Source organism: Antedon mediterranea, chromosome 1 (assembly GCF_964355755.1).
Source record: "Antedon mediterranea chromosome 1, ecAntMedi1.1, whole genome shotgun sequence".
Taxonomy (NCBI): Eukaryota; Metazoa; Echinodermata; class Crinoidea; order Comatulida; family Antedonidae; genus Antedon; species Antedon mediterranea.
In genome coordinates this window covers 31,395,919-31,423,740 of record NC_092670.1, presented here as the reverse complement: position 1 = coordinate 31,423,740, position 27,822 = coordinate 31,395,919, and the positions used below count along the sequence as shown (strand labels likewise).

General features: G+C 31.8%; 1 protein-coding gene across 2 annotated transcripts in view; it reads right to left on the bottom strand.

Annotated features, from left to right (window-relative positions):
• Window positions 1–27,152, bottom strand: part of LOC140063663 (integrin alpha-6-like) — a 75,533-nt gene extending 48,381 nt beyond the window's left edge. For both annotated transcript variants that reach the window (XM_072110107.1, XM_072110108.1), the window contains exons 1-3: window positions 26,582–27,152; window positions 19,359–19,486; window positions 3,893–3,972 (exon numbers count right to left, since the gene is read on the bottom strand). In XM_072110107.1, coding sequence (XP_071966208.1) covers window positions 3,893–3,972; window positions 19,359–19,486; window positions 26,582–26,802 — 429 coding nt within the window. In that variant the 5' untranslated portion in view covers window positions 26,803–27,152. The remainder of the gene's footprint in view (window positions 1–3,892; window positions 3,973–19,358; window positions 19,487–26,581) is intronic.
• Between the last annotated feature and the right edge of the window lie 670 nt (window positions 27,153–27,822).

Here is a 27,822-nt window from a genome sequence, read left to right as displayed (position 1 = left end):
ATATGTGTAAGTAGGCCTAAATATGTGTAAGTGGGCCTAAATATGTGTAAGTGGGCCTAAATATGTATAAGTAGGCCTAAATATGTGTAAGTGGGCCTAAATATGTGTAAGTGGGCCTAAATATGTGTAAGTGGGCCTAAATATGTGTAAGTAGGCCTAAATATGTGTAAGTGGGCCTAAATATGTATAAGTGGGCCTAAATATGTGTAAGTAAAAATGTGTAAGTAGGCCTAAATATGTTTAAGTAGGCCTAAATATGATTGTGTAAGTAGGCCTAAATATGTGTAAGTAGGCCTAAATAATTGTGTAAGTAGGCCTAAATATGTGTAAGTAGGCCTAATATGTGTAAGTAGGCCTAAATATGTATAAGTAGGCCTAAATATGTGTAAGTAAAAATGTGTAAGTATAGGCCTAAATATGTTTAAGTAGGCCTAAATATGTGTAAGTAGGCCTAAATATGTGTAAGTAGGCCTAAATAATTGTGTAAGTAGGCCTAAATATGTGTAAGTAGGCCTAATATGTGTAAGTAGGCCTAAATATGTGTAAGTAGGCCTAAATATGTGTAAGTAGGCCTAAATATGTGTAAGTAAAATTTTGAGATTTAAAATATAATATCTATTCTAAGTTGGAACTTCTATTGAGTAAAGATAAAATGTGTACAGCCACATCAAAACCAGGCGCTTGTCGCTAGATAGGGATTTGTGTAAAATGCATTTGAATGTGTGAAACTCATATTTTGACCATTTTGTTTTTTTACCATTATCTGATAGGAAATTTACCGTAGATTTCAAAAATATATATCTTATTAACTAATTCAAATGGAAAGGTGGTAAAAATTACATAAATCTGAGCCTCTATCCTCGTGTTTTGATTGAAAGAACGTGGTAATTCGTTATAAAAAAGCAGTTATTTTCGTCATTCCTACGCCGTAATTTTGTAGATAACCCCTGAAAGCTTGGTATCATTCGATAGGTATTTTGTTCATGAATCTAAAAATAAATGAGTGATGTCACAGATTGTACGATATAGACCAATAAAAACCGATTTTATAGAACCCTTTAGTGTAAACAAAAACGGCCTATTTGCTACGAACACGCTGAAAGAAGCGATGTGATTGGTTTAATGTTGTCACATGACCCATCCAGCATGGAAAATTCCAGGTCAACAAAATCTTATCGCTAGTACACGCTTGTCGAGAAAAATATATTTTTTATAGTTCATCTAAGTACTGTACACAGTAATACTAAAGTGACGTGTACTGACTCAGACTTGATAACAATAAGTTATAACATACTAAAGTAAAGGGCCTAGCTAAGTTATTTATCGTAAGAGTTGATATTAGCAATGTAACTCTCAATCCACTGGCACTAGGCCTAGGCCTAGCTAGGCTAGGTACAGTAGGCTAGACCTGGTGGCTCTACTAGGCCTAGTACTATAAGCCTAGACTAGGCGGAGATCCGCCTAGGCCTACTACTACGCTGGGCTACTAGCCTAGATAGGCTGCATGGCATAGTAGGCCTAGCTAGCTAGTAATAATAATAGTAATAACAACAACAAGGCCTAGCCCAATTAAAATAAGATAGAGTTTTCCTCTCTATAGTATAAGCCTCCTGGAAGGCTTTACTTACTAGGCCTACTGCTGGGCTATTTTATTTATTTCAATTTGGTTAAATTTCATTATGCTTAAAAATTGCCAATGATGGGTTGGGTGTGTGGGGAGTGTGTGCAAAACATAAACCGTAAAAACCAGTACAATACAAATCCCTCACAAATAAAATACTGGTACCTTGGCTAAATTTCACGTTATTCATCATGCTTAAAAACATTGTTCAAGCTAACAGGTGTGTCTATCTGTCATGATCAGGCCAGGTGCTGGTTCAACAATAGACGTATTACATAACATTAACAACAGTAAAATCCAGTACAATACAAATCCCTCACAAATAAAATACTGGTACCTTGGCTAAATTTCACGTTATTCATCATGCTTAAAAACATTGTTCAAGCTAACGGGTGTGGCTATCTGTTATGGTGCTGGTTCAACAATAGAATACATAACATTGTTTGAAGGTTTGCATGGCGAAATCAAATGTTGATATAAAGTTTGCGGTACACCACGTATATTAAGTCTGAAAAGAACTGTTGAGTTTCTCTTACATACATAACATTAACACTAAAAACCAGTACAATACAAATCACTCACAAATAAAATACTGGTAATTGAATTTTGCCGACCAGAAACGAGGGACATTGTGTGCCCTGCGCCATTTTGAACAAAAAGCAGATAAAATAAAGTAAAAAGAGAAATAAAATTGAATAAAGTTCATTAATAAAATGTTTGCTGTTTTTTAAAAATTTGTTTAGAACTAATAATAAGCTAAGGCAATCTTCCTGAATACCTACTAGTAGGCCTACTGTATTATTCTTACACTACACTATTATAAATGAATTTGACAGATTTTACGTAAATTAGTGGTACTTTGTAATCGTCATAATTAACTATGATAACCAGCTCGGATTTTGATGAAATTTTCATGAATATTAGAAAACACTATATTGAATAAGTGTGCCAAATTTCAGAATGATTGTTTATCTAGAAGGTAGTGTTGCTAAGGTGTTAATTGTTCAATCTGTAACAGCATGGGGCAACTTCCTGTCTGATTTGTCATTAAACTTTGACTGTTAATTACTCAGTAATTACAAATAAATTTTGTATAAATGCTATATACATTTATTGCCATAACTCTGGGAATATTTGCTTGATTTAAATGATCCAAACACCATTTTGAAGGATATATTGTGAGGAATACCATTATAGTATCAACTAAAAAAATATATATTTCACCAAGTGCCTGGTTTTGATGTGGCTGTACACAAATATACAATTTGATCAATTTGGTCAATTAGATGCATAAATATTTAATATTTATATAATCTGATTTTGGTAATCCTTACTGTCAAAATCTACACTGCAATGTGAATGTGTGTATCTGTTCAACTAAGGGGGCAAAATCAGGAAGATGCAGTTTTTAATGGCTTAGCCTTCGACATTTATTAAACATCAAAGCAACAGAATAATTGAATAAAGGTTTACTTTAGAAAGGTAGGTGTGTTGTGATTCTTTTGTATTCTTTGAACAATTTCATGAATAGAACTTTCAACTCATAAAATTCATTATTTGAATATCATATTTGAGTGAATATTGAGATATGGTAATTAGCTATAGGCCCTGAGGATGACAACATTACAATACCAGATAGTATCTGTGACCCTGAAACATATCATAATATTTAATTGAGGTTCTGTATTCCAGGATGAGAGGTACAATAACCTAAGGTTATCGGTCAGTTGAGGTCTAATTAATGTCATTTAAGAACATTCATGTATATACTGTACCACTACCATATCTATCCAGTACTGCTGCTGAAAAAGCCACTAACATAGTACTAGTTTATACCAGGGAGTAACAACTCCTTGGTTATACTCTATGGCAAGTAACTATAATTTCTGCTACATACAGTCAAATATTAAATGATTATTAATTAGTTTTTGGAACACTAATTAAACTTATAATACAATTTTTAGCTGTATAAACATACACACATCTCTGCCCACACAAAATATATTCCCAATGCAGTATCTTATTTTTAGTTACATTATCTTAAGGAAATGCAGCAAAACAGGCCTAATAAACCTGCTGTTATTGGGAAAAGTTGTATGGTATTCAAATATTCACAATATTAAAGTGTATTCATAATAAAACATTTCCTTGCGAAATTGATAAAAAAGTAAGTATAGCAACTGAGCCTGTGGTAAAATTGCTTGGTTGTTTCTCTACAAAATATCTGTATAATCATTCTCTATGCATATATCACATGTAAATATAACTTACCACAACATATCCTCCTGGACCTTGACTTTTCACTGTTACCCCCAGCCATTGATCCGTCTTATTCTCTTTTTCTCCATTTCCTGTAAAGGAAAGGGAAAACAGTGTTAACCTAGTAAATAATGTTAACTTAGTAAACAATGTTAACCTAGTAAAAATGTTAGTAAACAATGTTAACCTAGTAAACAATGTTAACTTAGTAAACAATGTTAGTAAACAATCGAAATGTGTTCTTTCTATGTTTGGTTTGCTTATTTCAGACCCAGGCTTCTGGGCATATGGCGGTTTCTAGAAATATGCCAATTAAAAGGATAAAAACAGTGCTAAGAAATGTCTTGCTGTGAGCAGGGTTATTTCAGTGTATGGCCTGTGTTATTATTTAATTTTATTGTATTAATTGTAGTGTGAGAACTAAAATAGGAAAAGTTTTTTAAATCTAGCGCACTATATATTGGGTTAATGTCTTGTAATTCTGCCTACTGTAAATACTTTTAAGTTAATTTAATAGAGATGTATTAGTGGTATATATCTTCAAAGTATACTCATTATGCAGATCTCTAAAATAAATAAAATCACCGAAAGAAAAAAAACCAAATATATTATATAAAAAAATTGCAGTTATTTAAACATTCATCTAATAAAGAAAACACAATGCAAATTCCCAAAAAGTTATAAATAGTACAAACTGGAAAATTTAAATTGAATTTTAAGTAAATCTTAAACATGTTTATTTTGTGTCGTAATTGATACGATTAAACAACACTGCGTGCGAAGGAAAGTTATACTTGCAAAGAACAAACAGAAGAACAGTGGCCAGCATTCAACAAAATCATAACAGTGTAAAATATGATTTAAGTGAATTCTGTTATAAATGATTTGTATGACTGGCACAGATATTGATATGTGCTCAGCACAAAAACAATCTAACATGCTTGGTAAGCAGTGAGACAAAACTATTGATAGAGATAACCTAACAAGTAGAAGAGTCAAACAATTAGGCCAAACAGGTTGGATTTGAAAATGGTTCAGTAATAAATATAAAAGATTCAAATGATATGAAATCAAGCATGTCTAGAAACCTAGACTTAGCTTGTTAACATTTTCAAAGCTTAATTGACTGAAAAATGCATTGGTAGCCTTTAGTGGTGTTTTTGATAAATAATACAAAGGGAAAAACCAGTAAACTTCATGCAAGATTTCCTCGCTGCATTGATTCACCTTTGTAGCTGATTTCATGAAGAGGCATACAATTGAACAGATAGGAATAAACACAAAATGTATGTGTATGCTCACAGTGTTTATTCTTTTCAACTTTATTTATGAAATTGTTAATAAAAAATATGTTCCGCCTAACTACCGTATGTTGAGAGTTGAACAATATCATAAAAGCCCCAGTGTTCTAATAGTTATGAATCTGCATATCAAAAGTAGAATGTTTTGTGTTTCAATTTTGGTTGGTATGGCATTTCTTAATCTTCATGTTTTCTAAATTAATAATTAATACATCTGGCGGATTAGAATTTGTTTTTGATATAATGCATTTTTGTGTCCTATGTTCTGTGTTAGAAAATAAATTATTTAAATGTGCATGCATTAAACAAACATTTGTTTTGATATAAAAATGATGAAAAGTGAAATAAAGTTCAATTCAATGTCAACTGGTTCAAATTGAGGTGAAGAATTTTGATACAAAATCATTTCAGTTTAAACTACAATATATTATACATGAGAATGGAATTAATGTTTAATATATTTAGTTATATTAAGTCCTGAATCAATATTTTCCTAATATGTGTAGACAAGTGTACTAAATAAATATGGGATAGAATAATCAAATACTGGCTTAAAAAATCAAATATTCATTAATCATTATAAGCCTACTGGATTGTTTTTATAGGAAAAGATTTTATTTGCTAACACAGGTCATGACCTGTCATGTAATTTACATACTTGGTAATTATCATTTGCTGTACTAATAAATTTACATACAGTTGAGTTGTTATGAGTTTGTGAAATAAATTGAGGAAAATGTTGAGGGGCCATCTGACTAGTACACTGCAGACAATATCCATCTATCACCAAAACTTAATTTTCCAAAATCTGTGGTGTCTACTTAATAAAAATAGATGACACCTGGTATTTGATTACTATTCACAGCTAATTTGAATACTTGGCACACAGCCTAGTAATTTGCATATAAGTCTTCACAACATCAGGTTGTTACTTACTACATTTTATTCATAGATGTCCAAAAACAATGACTGACTGTTTAAATGAAAAGGAAACCTTGGCTTAATCGCTTTTTTATGTTAATCCAACAACTATCAACTATTATAAAGTTGAGATTTTCATTATACAATTTCTAACAGTATTGTTTTATATGAATATTATTGTAAAGTTTAGTGACTGCGTGACTTGGCGTACTCCCCTGAGAGTATGATAAACTAAACATTTGTGAATGATTATTCCAGTGACATTGAAATTGTAATAAGTAAATGAATGAATGAATCAATAGTGGAACACTCTCTGATTATAAAATTTAAAATGATAATCAGAATTTATTAATAGCTATATTTTATTATATTGTAAAAGGAAATAATTGAGAAGGAAATATATGTCAACAACCATGTATCATTTTCAGCAATTTTAATGATGTTTTTACCAAAATCAGCATATTTCATACAATATGAATAAGACATGTTTATAATAGGATGAAAGCTAAGCTAAATAGATAAATATACATTTTTTCTAAGGAAACAATTGGAAATGCCTTCTTCTTCAAACTATAGGATAAACATTTATAAACTGTCTAAAATAATATGTTTTGATGTCATAATCAATAAGATAATCAAATTATAGTTATCCTCTATAAAACAGGCCATAGGCCTATGTACTGCATAACTACAAAGAGCCAATATGTGATTTAAAAAATTAAAACTGACTGACTCAATTAACAGCAAATAATATCCAAGTTTAGAGCAAATTGGCTTTTAATGCTTTCACTTTACAAAAAGAGGGGTCTCATGAGAGGCAGCTTAACAGCTGCTAAAGTTATGGGTGAAAAATTAAGCTTGTAAAGAAAAGAGAAGTAATTCCTTGAAACTCAAGAGGAGAGCTCTATAAATTGTATTGCCTGTCACTTTCTACCTGAAGTTACATTGTTTAATTGTTTTACACACCTGTTGTGTTGTAACTCTCTCTTCTCCTCTACAGTTATAATCATACTACATTAGTTGGTTTATTATTGCAGGCATAATCTATACTACATAGTTTGATCATAATTCCGTATAATATTAATAGGGAGTTTTCGATTTGCCAACAACCGAGGACCGATGAACAACATAGGTCAGGTCAATGGAGGCAATCTAACAACGGGACACTGAGCTCGCCTTGCCAAGCTTATAACGGTCCTACGACAAATACCAACAGTACTGTACTCCACTGTACATATTCTCAACGGCGTACACTGTCTATTAGCGGCATGGAACTGATTGTGTCGCAGCCACACATAAACCCTTTGAAATTGATCTTTGAAGATTTGCATCCTGTTGTTAGATTGCCTTGAGTCAATCAATGTGTCAATGGTCGTCGTGTGGACCTCTAGAAACCATCAAACCTGTATCGCAAATCGAAAGCTCCCTAATATTTCTATGATTGGATTGTTGTGTAGTATATCAACATACTACTGTTTGTACTATCAAGAAAAAACAAATTGTATGATGCTGATTTATAATTTAATATATCAAAGGTTTAGTAGGAAAAAATTATGCCGGAAATGGCAGAGCCTATTTGTACCTTTTTCCTGCCAAAACTTATCAGACAGGATTTACAATTTAGGGTGAATGACCTTCTTTAACATTGAAACTATTTATTGGGAGAAACTAAATAATTGTTTTCATTTAATTTATTAAATAGTTATGTTGGTATTTTTGAAATAAAATGTTCGTTTATCATGAAGGTTTACCTTCATGAAAAACGAAAATTTGATTTCAAAAATATTTTGGGAAGGTATGTTGGTATGTTGAAATCTCAACATCACATTAAACCTAAATAAAGTTTTAGAAAATTGGTATGATTATAAAAATGCACTGAATATTTGCCATCAAATAAGAGAAGGTGGAACATAAAAGAAAGGATCAAAATGAAATGGCAACCAGAAGTAAAAATGGAAACATATGGAGCAACAAACAGATTAATAATGGAATTACAAAGAAAGGAACATATTGAAAGACAACCAAATAAAAAGAGAATTATAGAGATGGAACATATGGAAAGACAACCAAATAAAAAGAGAATTACAGAGAAAGGAACATATGGAATGATAAACAAAAATAATAGTCAATGTATGGGAAAATTATTAATTAGGAAGCTTTTTAATGCGTAATTTAGAAAAGATAATCATCGACCATCTTTGATATAATATAGGTATAAATTGTCCAAACTCTATAGTAGGAAATTGAACTTAATTTATACATTTTATCTTTATTACAATACTGTATTACTTTAAAATTATGATACATTTATAGAGAAGTAAAACAGATATTTTAGTATTCTCATTAACATATATTTCACTGGGTGTCATTTGGTTTAAATTAGATTTAAAAAAAAGAAAGAAAAATGTATACCTACAAATAACTTTAGTTACAGTGAAAATGAAATAATATTTACTTTGCATACTTTTGCATTTAGAAAAATGACTAAAAGAAACAACTTTCTAGAGATCTATGGTAATTAAATCAAAGTAAGTGTTTGAAGTAACTAAAGATATTGTAAAAGATAAAGTAAATTGTGCAATCTAAGGACATCTTTACAATGTAGCACTGTTCTGAATAGCAAGTCGAGACAGAAAAACATTATCTTTAACTTCAGAGGCATTCCTAATTAAAGTGGTCCAAACCGGAGGCTCTTGGAGACAGACCTGTTCCAAGACCTTCACATTCTACATGGATCAAGTTTAAAGCTATTGTAGTCTATGTAAACTCTAGTAATGTGAAACAACACATACACAGTTTGAAATGTTTTCCAGTACATTGCCATAAGCTATGTGGCATTTACCATTTCTGTTAGTAGTTCAACTTTGGTTCAATACTGTGGCAGTGTACTGCAATGATGGTTCAAATGCATTCTGAATACCAATGTGTTCATCCCACCATCTCTAATTGATAGTCCATATCTGTCAACCCTTCCCTGTATGCCAACAATTTCTTTAAATTTTCTATTGCTTAACAATGTTAAGGAGATGTTTTCTATAGTGGATTGAATGTTAGAATTAATTGGATATTGCTGTCTGTCACAATATGAATAAACTCCTCCCTAAAATAAACTTCTCCCCATAGAACATCATTTGGAATGCATATACACATTTTGTATTATTACACATTTCTATTTGTAGTAGAATTCATTGATTGACATGATCTACAATTTACCTAGTATTTTGATATATTTTTACTATATTTTATCACTTCTTAGGTATTAATTTTGTTGTATTTTTTCATATCTAGGTGGTATTTATTTGATTATACATGTTACCATATTATTAATACACCAACAAAAAATGCCTCTCCAAATAAACACCTTCCTCAAATAAACGTCCACTAAAAACCCTCCTGAACAATAAACGCCATGGAGCATTTATTCAAATAAATACGATATTTATACCTCTATTGTCAAACTATACAAGCATTGAACAACATTTAAAGGTCACAACATTAAATTTTACTATATAAAGATAAATATTGGCTGGATTGTCATACAAAATATTATAAGAATAACAGGCTAAAATAGTAGAAAATCGATTTGAAAATAAATGTTGTGTGATATGGGAGTTGATGAAAGCCAGAATAGGCTTGGCTCATTAGGACAGCAAATCAAAGTGGAAGAAATAAGATATTAATTTTATTAAAAATTTATATCAGAAAAATTAATTTACATAAGCCAAGTTGAAGGAGCCATCAGCAAATGTCATAATCTTACAGCAAATTAAACAACATCTTGTATGGACTGATGAAAAAATATGCCTCAGAGAAGACTGTCAAGTGGGATCAGGTAGTTTGTTGTTTTAAGGCTCCAAGAGAAGGTAGGAACTGAGTGTACATACAAATACAGCACGATCAAACATGCATAGGGTAGAGAAAACAATAGCACACTATCTACAATTACTAACAAATTAATGTATTGTGAGGATAGATATCAGGAGGTTGGATTGAACACACTAATCCAATGAAGCATTGGTAATGTAATTAGTCTTATCACTGTATACACAGTGAGTATATTATACAAGAGATCTGATCAGTATGCTTGATTAAATCCATGTTGATTGCCTTTTTTTAATTGGAGCCAGTACGGATATTGGGTCACTCGGGGGTCAATTCACTTGGGAATTGCAGTCTGTAACTATAGAAAGAAACTTTTTTGCTACTTCTTTCGACTTTTCTGAATAAAACTTAGTTTTTTCAAAACATACATTTTTAAGTAATGGCACTGATTTCAACATGGAGGGCATAAACCCTACCGTATCAACACATGTAATGGTATCTTGTATAGAATTTGTACAATTCAAGCCAATAGCCAGGATTTTTGTGCTATTTAGGCTAATTTATCAACACTTTTGCTGCTAATTTCTGGTATGCCTGTTTCTCCAAAATACTTTTCAGTTGTTGATTAAATGTATCATGTTTGACAAATTAATTTGATTTGACTAATGAATCTCACCTAATCAGGAATAAAACTATGTAACATAATTCATTTCCTTCCTTCAGGGAAGATTCGGCCCTGAGACGATTCGGCCCGGGACTATTCGGCCCACTTTTGGTGGGATGATTCGGCCCACTTTGTGGGCCGAAACGTCTCATTTTAGACCAAATTCATATTCATTTTTTTGGGTATTTATCAAGTTTTTAAAGGTGTTTAACAATCTGTATTTTATTGATATTGACAATTTTGATATAATATATATAATAAATTACTAAAAAAACGTAATTTTATATTCAATTTATTACTTCGAAAACCTTGTTTATTTCGTGCACTCGCCAAGCGGCCAACAGAGGGCGTAACTTGTTTACATCGTTCGCGCATGGAGGTTTATACCTCCATGGTCCGCGTGACTAAAAATTGATCATTTTCGACAATGTTTTCAAAATGTTTGCTTTATTGCATCTTTATCCCTAGTAGTACTACCCCATAGTCTCTCTGGAAATAAAGTTTAGGGAAAAAGCTTATTTTATGCTTATAAAATGCATATCAAAGCCGATAAATTTAAGTGTGCCGAATCGTCTCAGGGCCGAATCGTCCCGGGCCGAATAGTCCCGGGCCGAATCGTCCCGGGCCGAATTGTCTCAGGGCCGAATCGTCCCATTACCTAACAAAAGTGTCCATCAACTGTGTTTCTACTAGTGTCTATTTGTTTCCTGTCACTGTCAACAGTGTACAACTACCAATTACTATGCAACAGCTTCACTTAATAGACCTGATTGACAACTATCTGCCTTCTGTACAACACAGGAAGAAACTGGGTAATGTTGAAGGAAACTTGAGTTGTTCTTAAAGTTAAACTATTTATTAGTCATGTATGGTAATTAAAGACTTCAAATTTTAACACATTTGATGTTAAATAAATGAAAGTCATCGTTATTAGTATAAAAGGTTTAATACAATTTATTTGGGAATTCATAGTTGCGATTAAAGAACAAATTTGTCTTCCTATTCCTGTCTTCTCAGTTTATGTAGGATGATAAGGATTTAACTTTCATATACTTTAGGAGAAAAGAAGTCGATTACATAACACTCTTTGTTCTTGTGAATTGTAATTTCGCAAACTGAAAGACAAGTAATATTGTCCAAAACTGCCATTTACAACAACAATATGCTAGAGTCTGATTGTTTAGAATAATGAGTCTCAACCTTAGAATATTTATTTAGAAACAATTCGAAAACTCATGATCAAAAGTAAAAGCATTCTATCTTTCTTCATGCTGCTGCTAGCTGGTCTAACCATATATTATATGCCTATAAGGATATCTAAAGGAGACTAACAGATAGTCTATAAATAACATTCTTGTAAATAAGAAATTTTAAATCAATTAAAGTTTAACTATTTCTTAGAAATGCAAATATCAAACTTAAGTGTTTATGCATATTTGATTTAATCTAAAAATAGGCCACCACACAATAAGTGATGGTCTAGAGGTGTGGCACCAGGCGACTTAAACAAAGGTCACAGGTTTGAATCCCATCAAAGAACAACTTTCTGCCATCTTTCTGTATATCATCAGTACAGTAATGTGATTAATTTCTTCCTGTTTTCATTTTCCTTTGAGAATAATGCCTACATGTTTTCTTAAGTTAGAGATATAGCAGCTATAACTCCATCCCATGGTGACCTATGACCAGGACAAGACAGGTGATATGCTTTATTTATTTTGGGGCTTGCCTATAGTTCTTTAGATAAATAAACAACCAACCCTATCACAGGTTAGTTTGTTTTTTACTTATAAACAATCATTTTCATATAAAATACAAGAGGAAAAACAGACATAAAATGCAGCAAAAGGAATGATTTTAATTCGTTGCCATTCTGGTGGAAAATTCCCCTTCCCAATTCATTGGTTTATGTATTGATTGATTTAGTCACTTCATTCACTTTAATGTGCTTGGTACTTTATAGGCTGATTAAATGTTAAACACTTTCCAATAAACATACTTTTTACCTATTAGTATTAAGGGTCATGTCTAGTGGTGGCTGGAGGACTAGGCAAGGCTTACACCCCTGTCATGAAAGGTGAAGTATATGATTTACTTTGTTTTGTAACTTAAGTTTAAGTTGGTTGCTTCTTGCATCAGACAATATGGACACAGGGATGCTAACTGGCCCTCCAACGCTGGAGGACTTGGGCGTTTTTTAATATTCTGTTCAGAGTTAAGCCAGTGAGCGCTGATAGCCGCTACGCCACGATTTGGACATCCAGTTGGGGCTTTAAGGCCTTTTTAGGGAAGGCTCTGGCGCCACAACTGGTCACCAGTTGTCTTAATGGTTCATGACAAAATAAGGTGATGACAAATCAGATCAGTAGGTCCATCTAGCAAATTTGATTTTGTGATACCAGGACCTGGTATTTCAATTTCTTCACCCACATAACACAAACTTTATCAACATGACCATAACCAACACAGTGGGTAAACAGAAACCTTTTAAAACATACAATTACAATTCTGAAGGTGATTATAATAAATAAATAAATAAATAGGTAGATAGATATGAAATCAGATTTGACAAAAAAACTTCACGTTCATGACATCACAGTTCAACATCTAGGTTATGATGACCTCACCTAGACCATTTATATTCAACTCACTTTTACTGGCATTCTCCAGAAGGGGCGTCAGAATATATAGGCTAGTCTTGTTATGATTATTTACTATCATGTCATATCATCATATTAAAATTTATTTTCAATATCACACACACTAGTCAAAATTGTCAAACATGATAAATTTAAACTACCTATATGAAATAAATTGAAAGATGAAATATTGTCTGTATCCCTAGGGCATATCAATGACATTGCTTGGAATTCACGATATCTGAAAGAGATATACTCCCGAAAATTAAATGACAGTTTTAGAGCATAACGATCTTAATACCGTACATCGTCATGGAAACAAGCACACTAACAAACTACTTAAGTTTAAAGACATGATCAGACTATATAAAAATCGGATGTCATCAAAGAACATGAAACATGTTTAATTATTCTCGTGCAAGTTGATAAAACATTAAATATCTCATTTCAAAGTAACACAGATTTAAATTAAGAAGAAGAAAGTGATTATATCATTTATAAGTACATTTAAATAAAGTGACCAAAGTTATTATGTATTTTGTTACAATAGTGTATATCATTTTTTAGAGTTAAACATGACAAATGTACCATTTTAGTGATTGTGATATTATTAATATTCAGAAGCTTAAATATATGGCCTACAGAAAATGAAACTAAAAACACATTTTTTTAATTTCATTTCAGTTATTAGTCCTCAGATTACAAACAATATGATCGTATTACAAATTTATTTTGAAAATGAAACAAAAACACATTTTTCTAGAAACATTTTGTGTTTTTTTTAAATTAAAAACCACAAAGGAGGAAAATTGATTTATAAGTTCTAAATATTTGTATGTATCTGTGCTAGACATTTCCAAACATACTAATTTCCTTGAGGTTTAATCTGAAATTTAACAATTTAAAATATGCAACTTTGTACACCTAGAAATCAGATATTATAATTTGTCCTATATGCCCTAGCCATTAAAAAACCCACAAAAACTGGCAATTAATATTGAAGACAAATTTTATTTCTTTTCTATTTTAGTTGTTTAGCAGCAAATGCTAGTTAACTGAGAGTATCATTTAGAGTGCATGCATGCACAGAACAGACTATGCTGTCTTCAGGTTGAAGTCAAAGTCATTTTTTAGTTATTGTTTTTTTATTAATAAACAAATTTCAGAGAAATTAGAAACTAGAGAATTATTGTATTGTTTGTAACTCTCAGAATGGTAAACAGTCATTATAGTAGTACCTATCAGTTACATTATTAAAAATTGGCTGATATATGTTCTTGATTTTTAATTATGCCAAATTAATGTTATACAGAGAACACATTTTTATTAAATACAAATTGAGAAATGTATCATAATATTAATAATTAATCTGAACAATATGTTAAAACCTGGGAAGAAAAAAAATAATTCAATTTTGCTTTTTCAGAATTAGGTTAATAAATCAGAGCAACACATTTTAACAATAAAAATTAGGTAATTTATGAATATTTCCTTGACATTGCTAATACAGGTGATGATAGTGGTACATCTACAGATGGTGATGATAGAAATGATTGACCCTGGACTAGGAGTTATCACCCAATCATCTGTCATAAGGCTCAGGCTTATGGAATCTTACAATCAAATCATCCACAAGCAGCTTATCTAGTTTTTGTCACATTCCATCTATACTTGTGTATCCCTCTCAGCAACATTTCTAGTCATTTGCCAGTGGGAATGTTTCAATCAAAGGTTTTTTTTTCTAGTTTTTTTTAAAATACTTGAGAATTACTTACATTTTCTCACAGACTTATTTTTACATTATGCTTGTTATTATCTCAAGAGAGATTACATTGAAGGCAAAACTACAGGCCTAGTAAGATCTAGAAAATATCATAAGTTTATTAGGTTAAATTTAGCCCTTCATTTTACAATCTATAGGCCCTTCTATTTAAAAATCATAGGTCTGACGATAGGTCATAATAGATCATTTAGATAAATGTGCAATCAGATTTTCTCACAACACAGAAGGAAGTTATGATTTCTAAATCTTAAATTTAGCTCTGTTTTTCGGAAAAGAAAACCTATTTTATTTAAATTAACTACCGTATACTGAATGCAAACATAGTTTTTAGAATAATAATAATAATAATAATAGTTCATTCTTATATAGCGCATATAAGCAAGCTCTCAATGCGCAGAACATTATTACCCCAGTCATATTAAACATTTTTCTTCCATTCCTCTTCCATTCCTCTTACAATTCATCCACAGTAGAACCCCTTATTTAAGGGTATGTTCAGACTCACAAAGTTACGGTGGAGTTATGTAAGTGGCGTACATATTTTTGTGTCTGAACCATGCCGCTTTAGCGTTAGGGAGCTGTTACTCCGCGCCAGTGGCGTTAACAACTCTAGCGGGAGAGGGTAGATTTCATAACGCTAATCCAGTGATGCATCAGTGATTTTAGCCTTAACCAATGAAAATACACGACCACGATTAGCAGACAGCAACAACATACCCGTACCCTATGATACGACAGCGAAATAGCCATGTCAAATGTATTTTCAGGTTCAGATTTTAAAGTTTTTTTTTAAATTTTTACAGTAAAGTTGGCATCAGTGATATGATATTTTTATAAATTAAATCAATTAATCAGATAATTGTCCGTGTAACAATTACGTTTTAAATTATTTTGAATTAAAATGCAATTCTATTCTACAAGTAGTAAGAACAAATCAGTATATTTGAAGGTAAACATTATATAAATAGAAAAAAACAAAAAACAATGTAAACGATGTTAACTTTCATGCATTGTCATGAATTTATACATATATCAGAGTGTTTTAAACGCAAGGCATTGGAATGTTGGTCGTTGTGTCTGAACACCTTGGCTTTTAACGCCACGGATTACCGTACGCCTTGAGTAGATAACTCCACCGTAACTCCGTGAGTTTGAACATACCCTTAGTAAGGGGACACTTTCATGTAAAATGAATGAGTGGCACTAGGGCTCAATCCCTATTCTGACAACAGTAGGTACTATTTTTTTAGTGTTGTCCTGTTAATACAGGTCCTACTGTATCTAAAAATCCACGTTTATCTGTTTTACAGGTACACTCATAATTAAGGACCCCACTATGTAACCATGTGTTATAGAAATAGTAATAACAACTTATTTCTCCATGGTTGTAGTAAACATAGAAAAAGCACAATACATATCTTGATCACAATAGATCATGGTCCTGAAAAAATCCAGTTAAGATTACTATTTGAAATTCATTTAAATGGTTTGAAATTTGTTGATAATGTATTGCATTTAGTACAGATCACATACTTCACCAGGTTTTAAACCAATTGTTCATGTTGGATATTTTGATACGTTGTTTGAACTAAACTAAAACCATTCACAAAGTACAATACCGTAGTTCTTTTATAACTAAGATTCGTCATGATGGGTTCAGCTTCCGGTATTCCCAAGGAATCTATTCATAGTCCTAATCCCTTTATAGTACATTATTCTTCTGAAATCAACACTAATTACAGAGTTTTAATCCACATAATTCTATTCAGTGTTGAGATCTTTTATATCATCCACTATTCTACCATTTCGCTACTGTGTGGTGTATCATCGCTTGGTTTTATTCACATTTTTAGCACTGTTAAGTACAGTACTATACATGGTCAACACTGCTACATAGGTTCATATCATTGATTATGATCAAATCTAAATATAAACCTACAGTAATACATATCTATTTACACATTATCATGAGTAAGTTGATCATGATCAAATATGAAATATAAACCTACATACTATCTACACAACATCATGAGTAAGTTGATCATGATCAAATATGAAATATAAACCTACATACTATCTACACAACATCATGAGTAAGTTTATCATGATAAAATCTGAATATAAACCTAATACAGTACATCTATCTACACAACATCATGAGTAAGTTTATCATGATCAAATCTGAATATAAAGCTAATACAGTACATCTATCTACACAACATCATGAGTAAGTTTATCATGATAAAATCTGAATATAAACCTAATACAGTACATCTATCTACACAACATCATGAGTAAGTTTATCGGATCATGATAAAATCTGAATATAAACCTAATACATCTACACAACATCATGAGTAAATTTATCATGATCAAATCAGAATATAAGTAAAAACTAATACATCTATCTACACAAAATCATGATTAAGTTGATCATGATCAAATTGGAATATAACCCTAAAGCACGTCTATCTACACAACATTATGAGTAAGTTGATCATGATCAAATCTGAATGTAAACTATCAATTCATTAGAAAACATGCTACTGTACATATAAAACATTGGTTGAGATCAAACCTAAATGATTGTAAATTTAACTATTACAAACACATCCTACAGTTGTTATTACCTCATCCTGATTGTTTGCTTTTGTTGTCATTAAGTGAGCAAGTGAAGGACAGGCCTTTCAACAGACTTGTACCTGATGATTGATTACATTTACTGAACAATTTACAGATCTACCTCCCATGGGAGGCCACCATCCAAAGCAATTCTTTCATCATAAGTCAAAAAAAGGGAGAAAGTGATTTTTATTTCAGGTATCTACTATTAATAGAAGCATTCCTTTTTAAATTTTTCATAGGGCACTTCTACTTTGAGCAAACAACGAAAATCAAAATACTAACAGGGCCTCTGGGTTTAGCAATTGAGCGCTCATAGCTGTTACGTTACTGGTTGGGTGGTGTTGGGATATGGGTTAAAACGGAACAGCAATAGATAGGACAATTAAGAGATTGCAGTCATTGTATTTCTATGTTAAACTATTTTTCCTGAACCTTGATCATGGACTAATTAATCCCAATTTTAGGCTCGCTGAAGGACTGGAAACCAACAATACACAACAGTAGAAACACAAAATGAACAGTTAGATCAATGAGGTACAGTATAATTAACATCCATGAAAACAGGCACTACTATTGCAGGACCTCCATGGTTCAATGCACACAAGTCGTTAACAGTGGCTATTCTTAAAAATGATCCTTGCAATTATCATAATTATAGCAAGCAATCATTGTAAGTGTAAAATGTTGTCTCTTTTGCAGTTTTGTTTACAGCACATTTATATGAACTATCTGGATGATTTAATTCCTTTCCTCATTCTCAGTTTATACTGAGAAAAATATTTGGTATTACATGTATATTTATAGCTGCTTCACATTGAACTTTGAGAAAGTAATAAATTAAGGTAATTTTCAAACGTTTCTTTAGCCTGTTTACCTGTCTACGTTATTCGACGATATCGTCGTTGATCGTTAACAGTTTAACGGCGATTGTTTGAAAACGATCAAGTTGAAATGATAACGATAGCGAGTACCTTTTCCTGTAAATCGTTAACATTTCAATGTTTACGTAGAAGATCATCGGTTATTGTTAACGATAGCGTTGAATAACGTCGACAGGAAAACAGGCTTTATGCATGAAACGTCACAATATTATGTTCTGTGTAAAAAGGCTATTGAATTTGAAGGATAATGAATAAACTGGTACCATAAACATTATCATCTATATATCATCATATAGCAAATCCCAACTATGTATGCTAAATAAATAAGAACTACTGTACCAATATTTGCAGCATTCAAGCTCTCTCTGTGTGTGGTTTTATATATAAAACCTTCATGATATATCACTATCACTACAACCCATTTTAGATACAGTACATACATGTACATAGGCCACAACTGTACCATATTTGTCGACTTTTTTTATACAAAAAACTTATTAACTAATGTACTATAGATGGTGTCCACCCATTGGATGGGTGGTGCGCATCCATCCATTAGACAAGCTAAGGGCCAGTTATTTTAATGTACTATAGATGGTGTCCACCCATTGGATGGGTGGTGCGCATCCATCCATTAGACAAGGTAAAGGCCAGTTATTTTTAATGATTATATTATTTGTAATTAATTAATTAATAACTCTATTGGGAATATATATGACTTTTACTCTGATAATCCAACATGCAATGTATTTGTAATTTGATATAAGACAACAGAGAAAGAATCAATATCTAAGGCAAACATTACAGCAAAACCACTTTGCAATACGATATGAGTACTCAACCTGTAATATCAATTTCCATTGGTTCGCAGTCACTATAGTTTGTTGATAACGGACAACGGAAGACTTCTCCAGGTCGTTTGACGTCGTTGGCTTGTAGACTGTCATGAATTGGAGCACCGACGAGAAGGCTGTGGTTCAATAAAAGAAAAAAAATTATAATTTTAATAAATTTGTTATATTTTTCAAAAATAGTTAGCGGATACAAGGGAAATGACAATGGAAAAAAATAGGACATTATTGTAGTTGGGCACTTAATTTTTACAATTTTAAGGCCCTTTGCTTCCCCCTCCCCTCCTCCAATTTCAAAATCCTGGATCTGACACTGGATTTACTGTACTGTATATAATGTAAGCTAATTAAACCATGGCTGAATTCGACAGTCTTGGATAATACTCTAGGTTATTGTGTAAATAACAAATGAAAATATAATGATTTAGCTGAAAGATGAGAGTTGATTTGAGAGGTATAAAAGTTTAAGTAAACGTATCTAACATAAACTTCAAAATCTGACAGCTCAGTAAATTGCTTTATGGCATTCTAAAATAATGTGCTCACTCAGGACCAGGACAAAATACTAGTGTACAGTACAAACACTGGTTTATAAACCCATTGTTTTTTATCATTACAATTGAAATGTGGATAGATAACTAAATAAATATTCACGTTTCTAATGCTAAAAATTGGAGGTAAATTAACACATTAATTAATCAGTTGTTTGCTCTAAGCAAAAACAGTGTCCTAACAAGTCCTTGGTCATTTATATGTGTGTTCTGCTGTTCTACTTGTTCATTGGTAGGCTGCCTCCACTAATTATTTCCTCTGCATAGTCACCCCTGCCCTATTTATAAGTCCTCCCAAACACAGCATCTCAAGGATACTTGCATAATTAAGGGGATATGCTCAATCACCCAATCAATCAATGTAATTGTGTTTACCTGCATTGGCATACAGTACAATATCTAGGATTGTATATTACAACAGAATGAATGAATGACTGTGGGATGCAGTAGCAGTATTCATAAACACACTTTAAGTCAGATATTTCCCTTAAATATTAAGTATTTCAGTTACTGTAATTCCGTAATTCAATACATATTTAAGTATTTCCATTAAAGTATTCATTTAGATAGGAGATTTTTTTTTTAATTTAAAGGATGTTTCCCTTAGACTAAGTGTGATTGGTGAATACGGCCACTGAGAAATATATTGACAGTATTTTTTTAGTGCAGCCTCTGTTTTTGTTTTGTTTTTAATGACAAAATAACAAACTAAAATCCGTTAAAATTGTAATATTCAATTATCGCAAACATACAGGAATAATTTTATTTCATTAATAAATGGTTTTCTTGAAGTTGAAAATGCAGTGATTCATTTGTTCATTGAGTTGGTGTCACTTTATTTAAAATTGTACCAGAAATCAATGTCGACCTATTAAAATATTGAGAAACAATAAAACATTGCTTTCAATCTGCCCTCCCTCCCCTGAAATTTATTCTGAGGTTAAAACTTAGCAAGTATATTTATTTGTTTTTGACCTATAAAGGAAAAAAAAAACAGAATTTATTTAGTGCTTGAGCAAATATACCACCCCTGGAAATGTCACTATTTAAACAAGCTTGAAACAGTAGGCCTAGTAAATTGTGACCACATTATAAACACTAGTGTGTGTTTGCAGTATACCATGTAATACCAAATAAGGAAAGTTGATGATGTCTTGGCATTTTAGTTGTTGTCTAGAATAAGTAATAATAATATACAGTAGATTCTAGAATCAATCAATTCTTTCCTTTTATTTGTCTTCATTTATATTAGCATAGTATATTATCGCAAACCTTACTATACTATAATGTTTATTATTCGGCATCAAACCTTACAACAATATCACAATTATAGTATAGTAAAACAAATTTATTACAATTCATAATGATAGCTTAAGACATTGAACAAATTCAATGGTACCATCTGAATAAACAAAATGATTGCAATTACTTTTATATGACTTACCATTTTTGAAATCATAAATATTTATATTGCCACCTACAGCAGTACATCACACATATTGGCATGAATACTAGAAAGTTGAATGTATCAAATGTGTTTGCAATTGGGATTATCCAAACACCTATTTACACTTGTAGGTAAATACTAGCCTATGCAATACCAGGGTCAGAACACAGGGGTTAATTCTAGGTAATGAAATAGGACATTGAACCCTTTTATTATGCCCTTGTGATTGGCATTGATTTAGCTCATAGGCCTAGCTTTGAATAAATAGAAGCATCAATCAATAAAGAGGCATTTAACTAATTTTTGTAAGATTTCAACACCATTTAGTGAAATTTATAACCTTTTCTTTAAAGGTTAGGGTTCATTGAATTCTCAACATGTTGTCTTTATTATCTTTAATTCATGAATTTATTTGGTTATAAATAAAGTATGGGATATCCAGGAAGCAGTAATCTGAAATACACATTAAAATAGCAATTTTAATCAATTGATTTGCAAAAGAAAATGTTGGTATATACATTTAATTTTTTTTATGAGGAAATATTGCAGGACTTCATTCATTCAATCTTTTATTTCGGAATCTCTGGTTCATAGAAATTAAAATTACATATAAAATAATTTAAAACAAACAAGACTGTACTAATTACTACTATGGTACTCATCTCAGGATGGCGTTCCACCTGGAGAGCATCTTTGACTTTTATATAAAAGATATTGTCTATAAATGTTGAGATTAAAACATTTGCACTTGAATTGAGTCTACACATCAGGCCATATATATTAATTTTCTTAAAAATGTGTGTTATTAATATTTCTATTTAGTAAAATAAGAAAACAAACTTTATTTTATACTGTTTATGTATAATTTAAAAAGCTCAAAAGCGTTTGATTTGCTATGTTTATTTATACAAAGCACAGTACAGATGTTGGCTAAATACACATGTACAGTTCATATTCTTGTCTATTTTGAGAATATAACAACACTTGTGTGTACTTTCTATTTGTACAACTTTACAGTTCAAATTCAATCAGGCTATGCTAAAGACCAGTGTGTATTTTAACCCTAATCTTACAGAGTCATTAAAGCACCTCTGGAGACATAGTAAATAGAACTAGAAAGAGCTTTAATAGGAAACTGCTAAGCCTTTACCTTAATTGGTCATGATAATATTAGATTTGTAAGGTAGTGTGAACTAGATTACTAATGTACACATATCATTAATAAGTGTCTGCTTACTTAGTATGAGATGACCTATTTCTATATGATTTTTATCAGCAAATATAAAGATTTACTTGGTTTTTTATTTATTTTTTTTACTCAATCAATACACTATTTCACTCAAAGAATATGACCTTTTATCTTTATAATTGTATATTACAGTATAATAATTCAATCAGTTTTATGTAACTCTATATTCTTGTTCTAATTTTATGTTTCGAAGATCGTTAGTGATCAGCTCTAACTGGAGGGAAACACAAAATATTTTTGGCATGTAATAAAATTAAAATACTGATTCATTAAACACCATCGGTGGGCATATATACAAACTTGGTACTATTGTAAACAATTCAATGTTAGTATGTGTTATAAACACTAATATCAGTAGGTAGGGATGCTTTAGCATTCTTCAGCATTTAACAAGTTTTTAATGTTGAATTTCTGGGCTTAGAAGGCTGTAGTTTACCCAGCATATTGCAGCAGAGTAGGCCTACACACACCAATCCTTTGGGACTGTAATGACCTTTCAGATATGAACACAGGATTTTATAAATTCTAGGCAAACATTATGAGTTATTTCATGGATCTATTGGGTGCGGTTATCATGTCTAGATACAAAGAAATTTGAGTTTTTCTAGTGCCTACAAAAATGCATTAAACACACCCAAAATGGTATAGTTTGAAAACAAGATAAACTCTAAAACTTCAAAGAAGGAGAATTCACAACATTAAAAAAATAAATTTCAAATAATAAATTGTTTTTTTTAATAAATTATTGCAATTCATAAACATTTTAAACAATATCCATCAAGTAATCTACAAATGTGAACCTCTTATTCATGTCATTTTTTCTCCTGTTTGTTTGACAACCTAAATCTTTGTTTCTGGGAGTATCATTGTTAAATTAAGTAAATCATTTCGAAGTTTACGTGTCTTCATCGAAAATATAAACATTAACATAATGATGGTAGTATCAAATACTAGTGAAGTGGGTGTATAACAAAACAAAAAGACAAGATGTTTATAAAAGTTTATATAATATCATACAAATACAATGGCTGTACTGTACTAATACTAAAAAGTGATCATCCATAAAATTAAGTGATTAACAAGCACGAATGTGCGATACTCGAGGTACACCAAAAGAAGCTGTAATGACGTCATAAGACCGGATGTGACGTCACATACACAATAATCTCGCTACCAAATAAGGCTATACGGTACCATCTTCGAGACATCATATGGCTGCATCCGGTTTGAAATTTAAAAATCCGGCTCTATAGATTTGAGGAAATGTCCCTGTAGTATATTCATGCTAAATCCGAGCTCAATACTACAACGAATAAGGGAGGAGTAGCACTTTATAAATTGCACTTTTTACTCAATAGTGTTCAGATGGAAGAAGAAGAGGAGAAGATTAGAGAGTACTATACTCAGGTACCCCGAGTAAAAAACTTGAAATGTCAGTCCTATTTCCTGAAAGTCCTTGCAATAAAAGGAAAAAAAGTGACAGTTGTGTTTTTCCCCACTATGGTGGCATACATGTTCTCTACCAAATTTGTATCAGTCCAATTAAGCATCCGATCCCGTACAAAAAGGTGGAGACGAAAAAAGGAACATGAGGAAATATTTCCTTTTTCCAATTTGTTCATCTTTTGGAAATGTGGGCCGCAGTCAACTAGACACACCTCTGAAAGCTCACTGGTTAGATCCTGGGGCTGCCCCAGAACAATTAAATTCAAAGGGATAGGTCACGTTCTATATTATAAATACTTTAATTGCTTTGAAAACTGTACAATCAATATTTACTTACTTTATGAATACAAAAGTTACAGTATAAAAATCATGTGTAGGCAATTTAACGAGTGATTTTATATCTACTGTTAACCTAAGATTTGCTGCAATATAATATAATGAAAGAATTTTTACAAACAGGTCATTACACAATAACAAATTGATTAAATTTGAAGACTCTACTTGTGGTGGTAAATCTAGTTCTGTGTAAATTATATAATAATACTTTATAGAAACGTTAGTCAATAAATGCTGGATTTATAATAATGTTACCACAAGCAAGGGAATAAAAATATAGATAAACAATTTTGAAATAAGGGTCACTGAACTATAGAAGAGAAGTTAGAAAATGATTTCAGAATGTCATGCACAATTTGACATCAATATAAATAGTAGAACACTTACTGTGTAGTGTTTATTGAATTGGATTGGGAATTTCTACAGGTTAATATTTGTATACAGTAGCACCATGGGTGTAATAAGTTATATTTATACTATTTAAGGGGTATACTGTAGGTGATAACTTTATTATTTAGGTGATTTGTTCAGTTATTAGATATTCAGATATAATTCAAATTAGAGACATCTACACATCTGTGTAAGTATCAACCAATTATTATTATGTTTTAAATGTGTCTATGACAAATATCGGACAAATAAAATTCAAAGCAATTATATATGCCATAACATGTTAAAGTATGCTCTCTAAAGCCACATTTACACTGGAATTAATATGGTCAAATGAACCGAGTTGCTAGCTAAATTGACCAAGAAAAGTCTAATCCGAATGCTGTTTACCAACCCTCAGAGTTAAATTAACCAAGACCAATGGTTACCTTTACTGACCACTGCCTGCCCAGTAGAACTGACAGTACCATAATCTCGGTACAAAATAACCATGCTGGCTAAAAATTTCAATCCGATTGAGCGAGACTTGGGAAAACTCATGAAATTCATAATCTTCTTTACACGTTTAATTGTAGTTTTAATGTCATGGTTGTAAATGTTGCTAAAGCCATGGTAAAACTAACCGGTAAGTTATCGAAGCTCGACCAAAATGGTCAAATTTACCGATGGCCTTTAGTAAAGTTACCTTGGTTAGATGTGCAAATTATATAAAGTCTACTGTAGCGAATTAGTATATAGTGGGCTCTAAATTCTTTCTTATTGTCATAGATTTTTTAATAGAGCTTTACATATTTTCTTGTCTTTAAAGTGTATCACTAACATTTTTATATTAAAATTCTCATTTCAATAATTCAGACACGATTACAAGTACAATATAGAAGCATACACTTTTTATTACTAATAGGATAGGTATCCATAAAAAGGATAGGCACTATCATGTTTATGGGATGCTTATTTGCACAATGATATTGAAACTGCTGATAAAGGACATATATACAGTACATGAAGCTACTCCATAACAGTTATCTGATAGAACAAATAAATGCCTGAATACTAATCTAATTTGTAGATATTTTAATGTGGCACTTATTGACTTCAGTGCTTATTTCACTGTGCCGAAGGACTCAAGAGGGACACTGAAGTTTATGTAAATAAATGTAAATGGGGGAATAACCTGCGACTTGCAGCCTACTGGACTGAATTGTGCACAGGTGTGGGCGACACAACTTTGAACTCTCCTACTGTAAGGGTCCCTTCGTGTCGAGTGCTGCCACCAAACAGCGCCTGTTCTTCTGTTCACAACGATATGACAATCTCAAATGGAATTTATTAAGGCGGAATTCGGGATGTACTTTCCCCAAAACCAGTTAACAGCAAACTAAAGAATAGTGTCAATAAGTACTACTATTCAAAAAGAAAAGATAGGTCAAACAAACTTTCAGTTCTCTTAGAGGGAATAAACCTCCACTAAACACCCTAAACTATTTGTTTCATTGAATGAATAACCACATTCATATACAGTACACATATTATATAGTATTACTATTATTATAAAATATTTCTATTTGTAGTAGAATTTATTGAATTGCTGATGATCTACAATTTACACAGCATTTTAATACAAAATACTGAATTTTATCATTGGGCAAATAAACCCTTAAATTGCACATTTTGCATAACATAAACTTGACATTCCTCAACCGACAATACATAGCCTAGGCCTACTGTACACTTGGATAACAAATCAAGTATTATTATTATTCAACAAATCTATGGACATTTTGAAATTACTTACACATTGTCACTGGCTCCTTTGGGCTTCTCACCCTCATTAAAAATAACACGATGTTCCGCTACTGAAAAACCAAAAAAACTACCTGCTGGGCCTACTTTAACCATAGGTAATCGAACTTCAAAAAGGTCTAAACGGTTTGTTGACAAACCGTCTGCTAACGTACAAAGGATAAAACTTGCACAAATATAAATTGTCCATAATATTGCACTGATATGCCTCATGTTGAATGTTAAAATACAAAAAAAAATCAATTGGTAGAAGAGAAAATCATTTGTTGATTTTATATCGGTATCACCACAGTATCCTTATCTGTCAAAATTACCACACAACGGTAAACCACACACACTTCCCGTGCCGGTAAGTCTTGCTTACAAACAATCCGAGTCTAGAGCATGCACTGCACACGCTTCTCAAAGTAAGGTAAAATAACAGCTATGCACAATATTGAAAGTAAATCAGATCATTTAATTCAATTAAACAATATGAAGCGGTTTATTGTCTATGGCGACTTGATCGAGAAAAGTTAATGCATCAATGAATGAAGACCATAGTACACGGCGTCGTCGACAACGTTTTGCTACTGAATGAAGTTTATACAACAAACACACGTTTACCAAGTTCATTACTCTACAAAAGTAAGCCGGAAGTTGTTTTACCTTGTGTGTTCACGGTTTACTGAGCAGCCGCAGCCGCATCAAGTACGTACTTTGCAACTGTGGTTCTTTTTAGAGGAATTGCGCCCTCATATTTTGAAAAACAATAAACTTTTTTTTAGAAAGAAAATGATATAGGCCTATTCTTTAATTAAATAATGTACGCCTTATAGTTTAAGGGATATCCCTGCAACCACTAGACATTTTCAATTATACCTCACCAAAAAATGTATTAACACAAAATGCATATTTAACTTCAGATGCACATCAGGTTGACTGCTAAAATGAAATTATGAACTACTTTTTGGAAGGCTATTAAAATTTATGTTAGATCTGTCTAACTTCACAATTTTATTTTATGTCTTTAGGCAATGTGGCCAAGTATTACCAATAGCAAATTAGTCACTGTCCTATCAGATAGATGGTAATTTCATGGATACATAGGCTATTTTGTGAACCAGTTCTCCAGTGTAACCCCCTACTCGTCTTGAATAATGAATTGAACTGGGTTCTTAAAGTACACACGGCTTATAACTGGACCGACGGTTTATAATCCTTATCCAAGAAGACTAGTTCCTCCACCAGAAC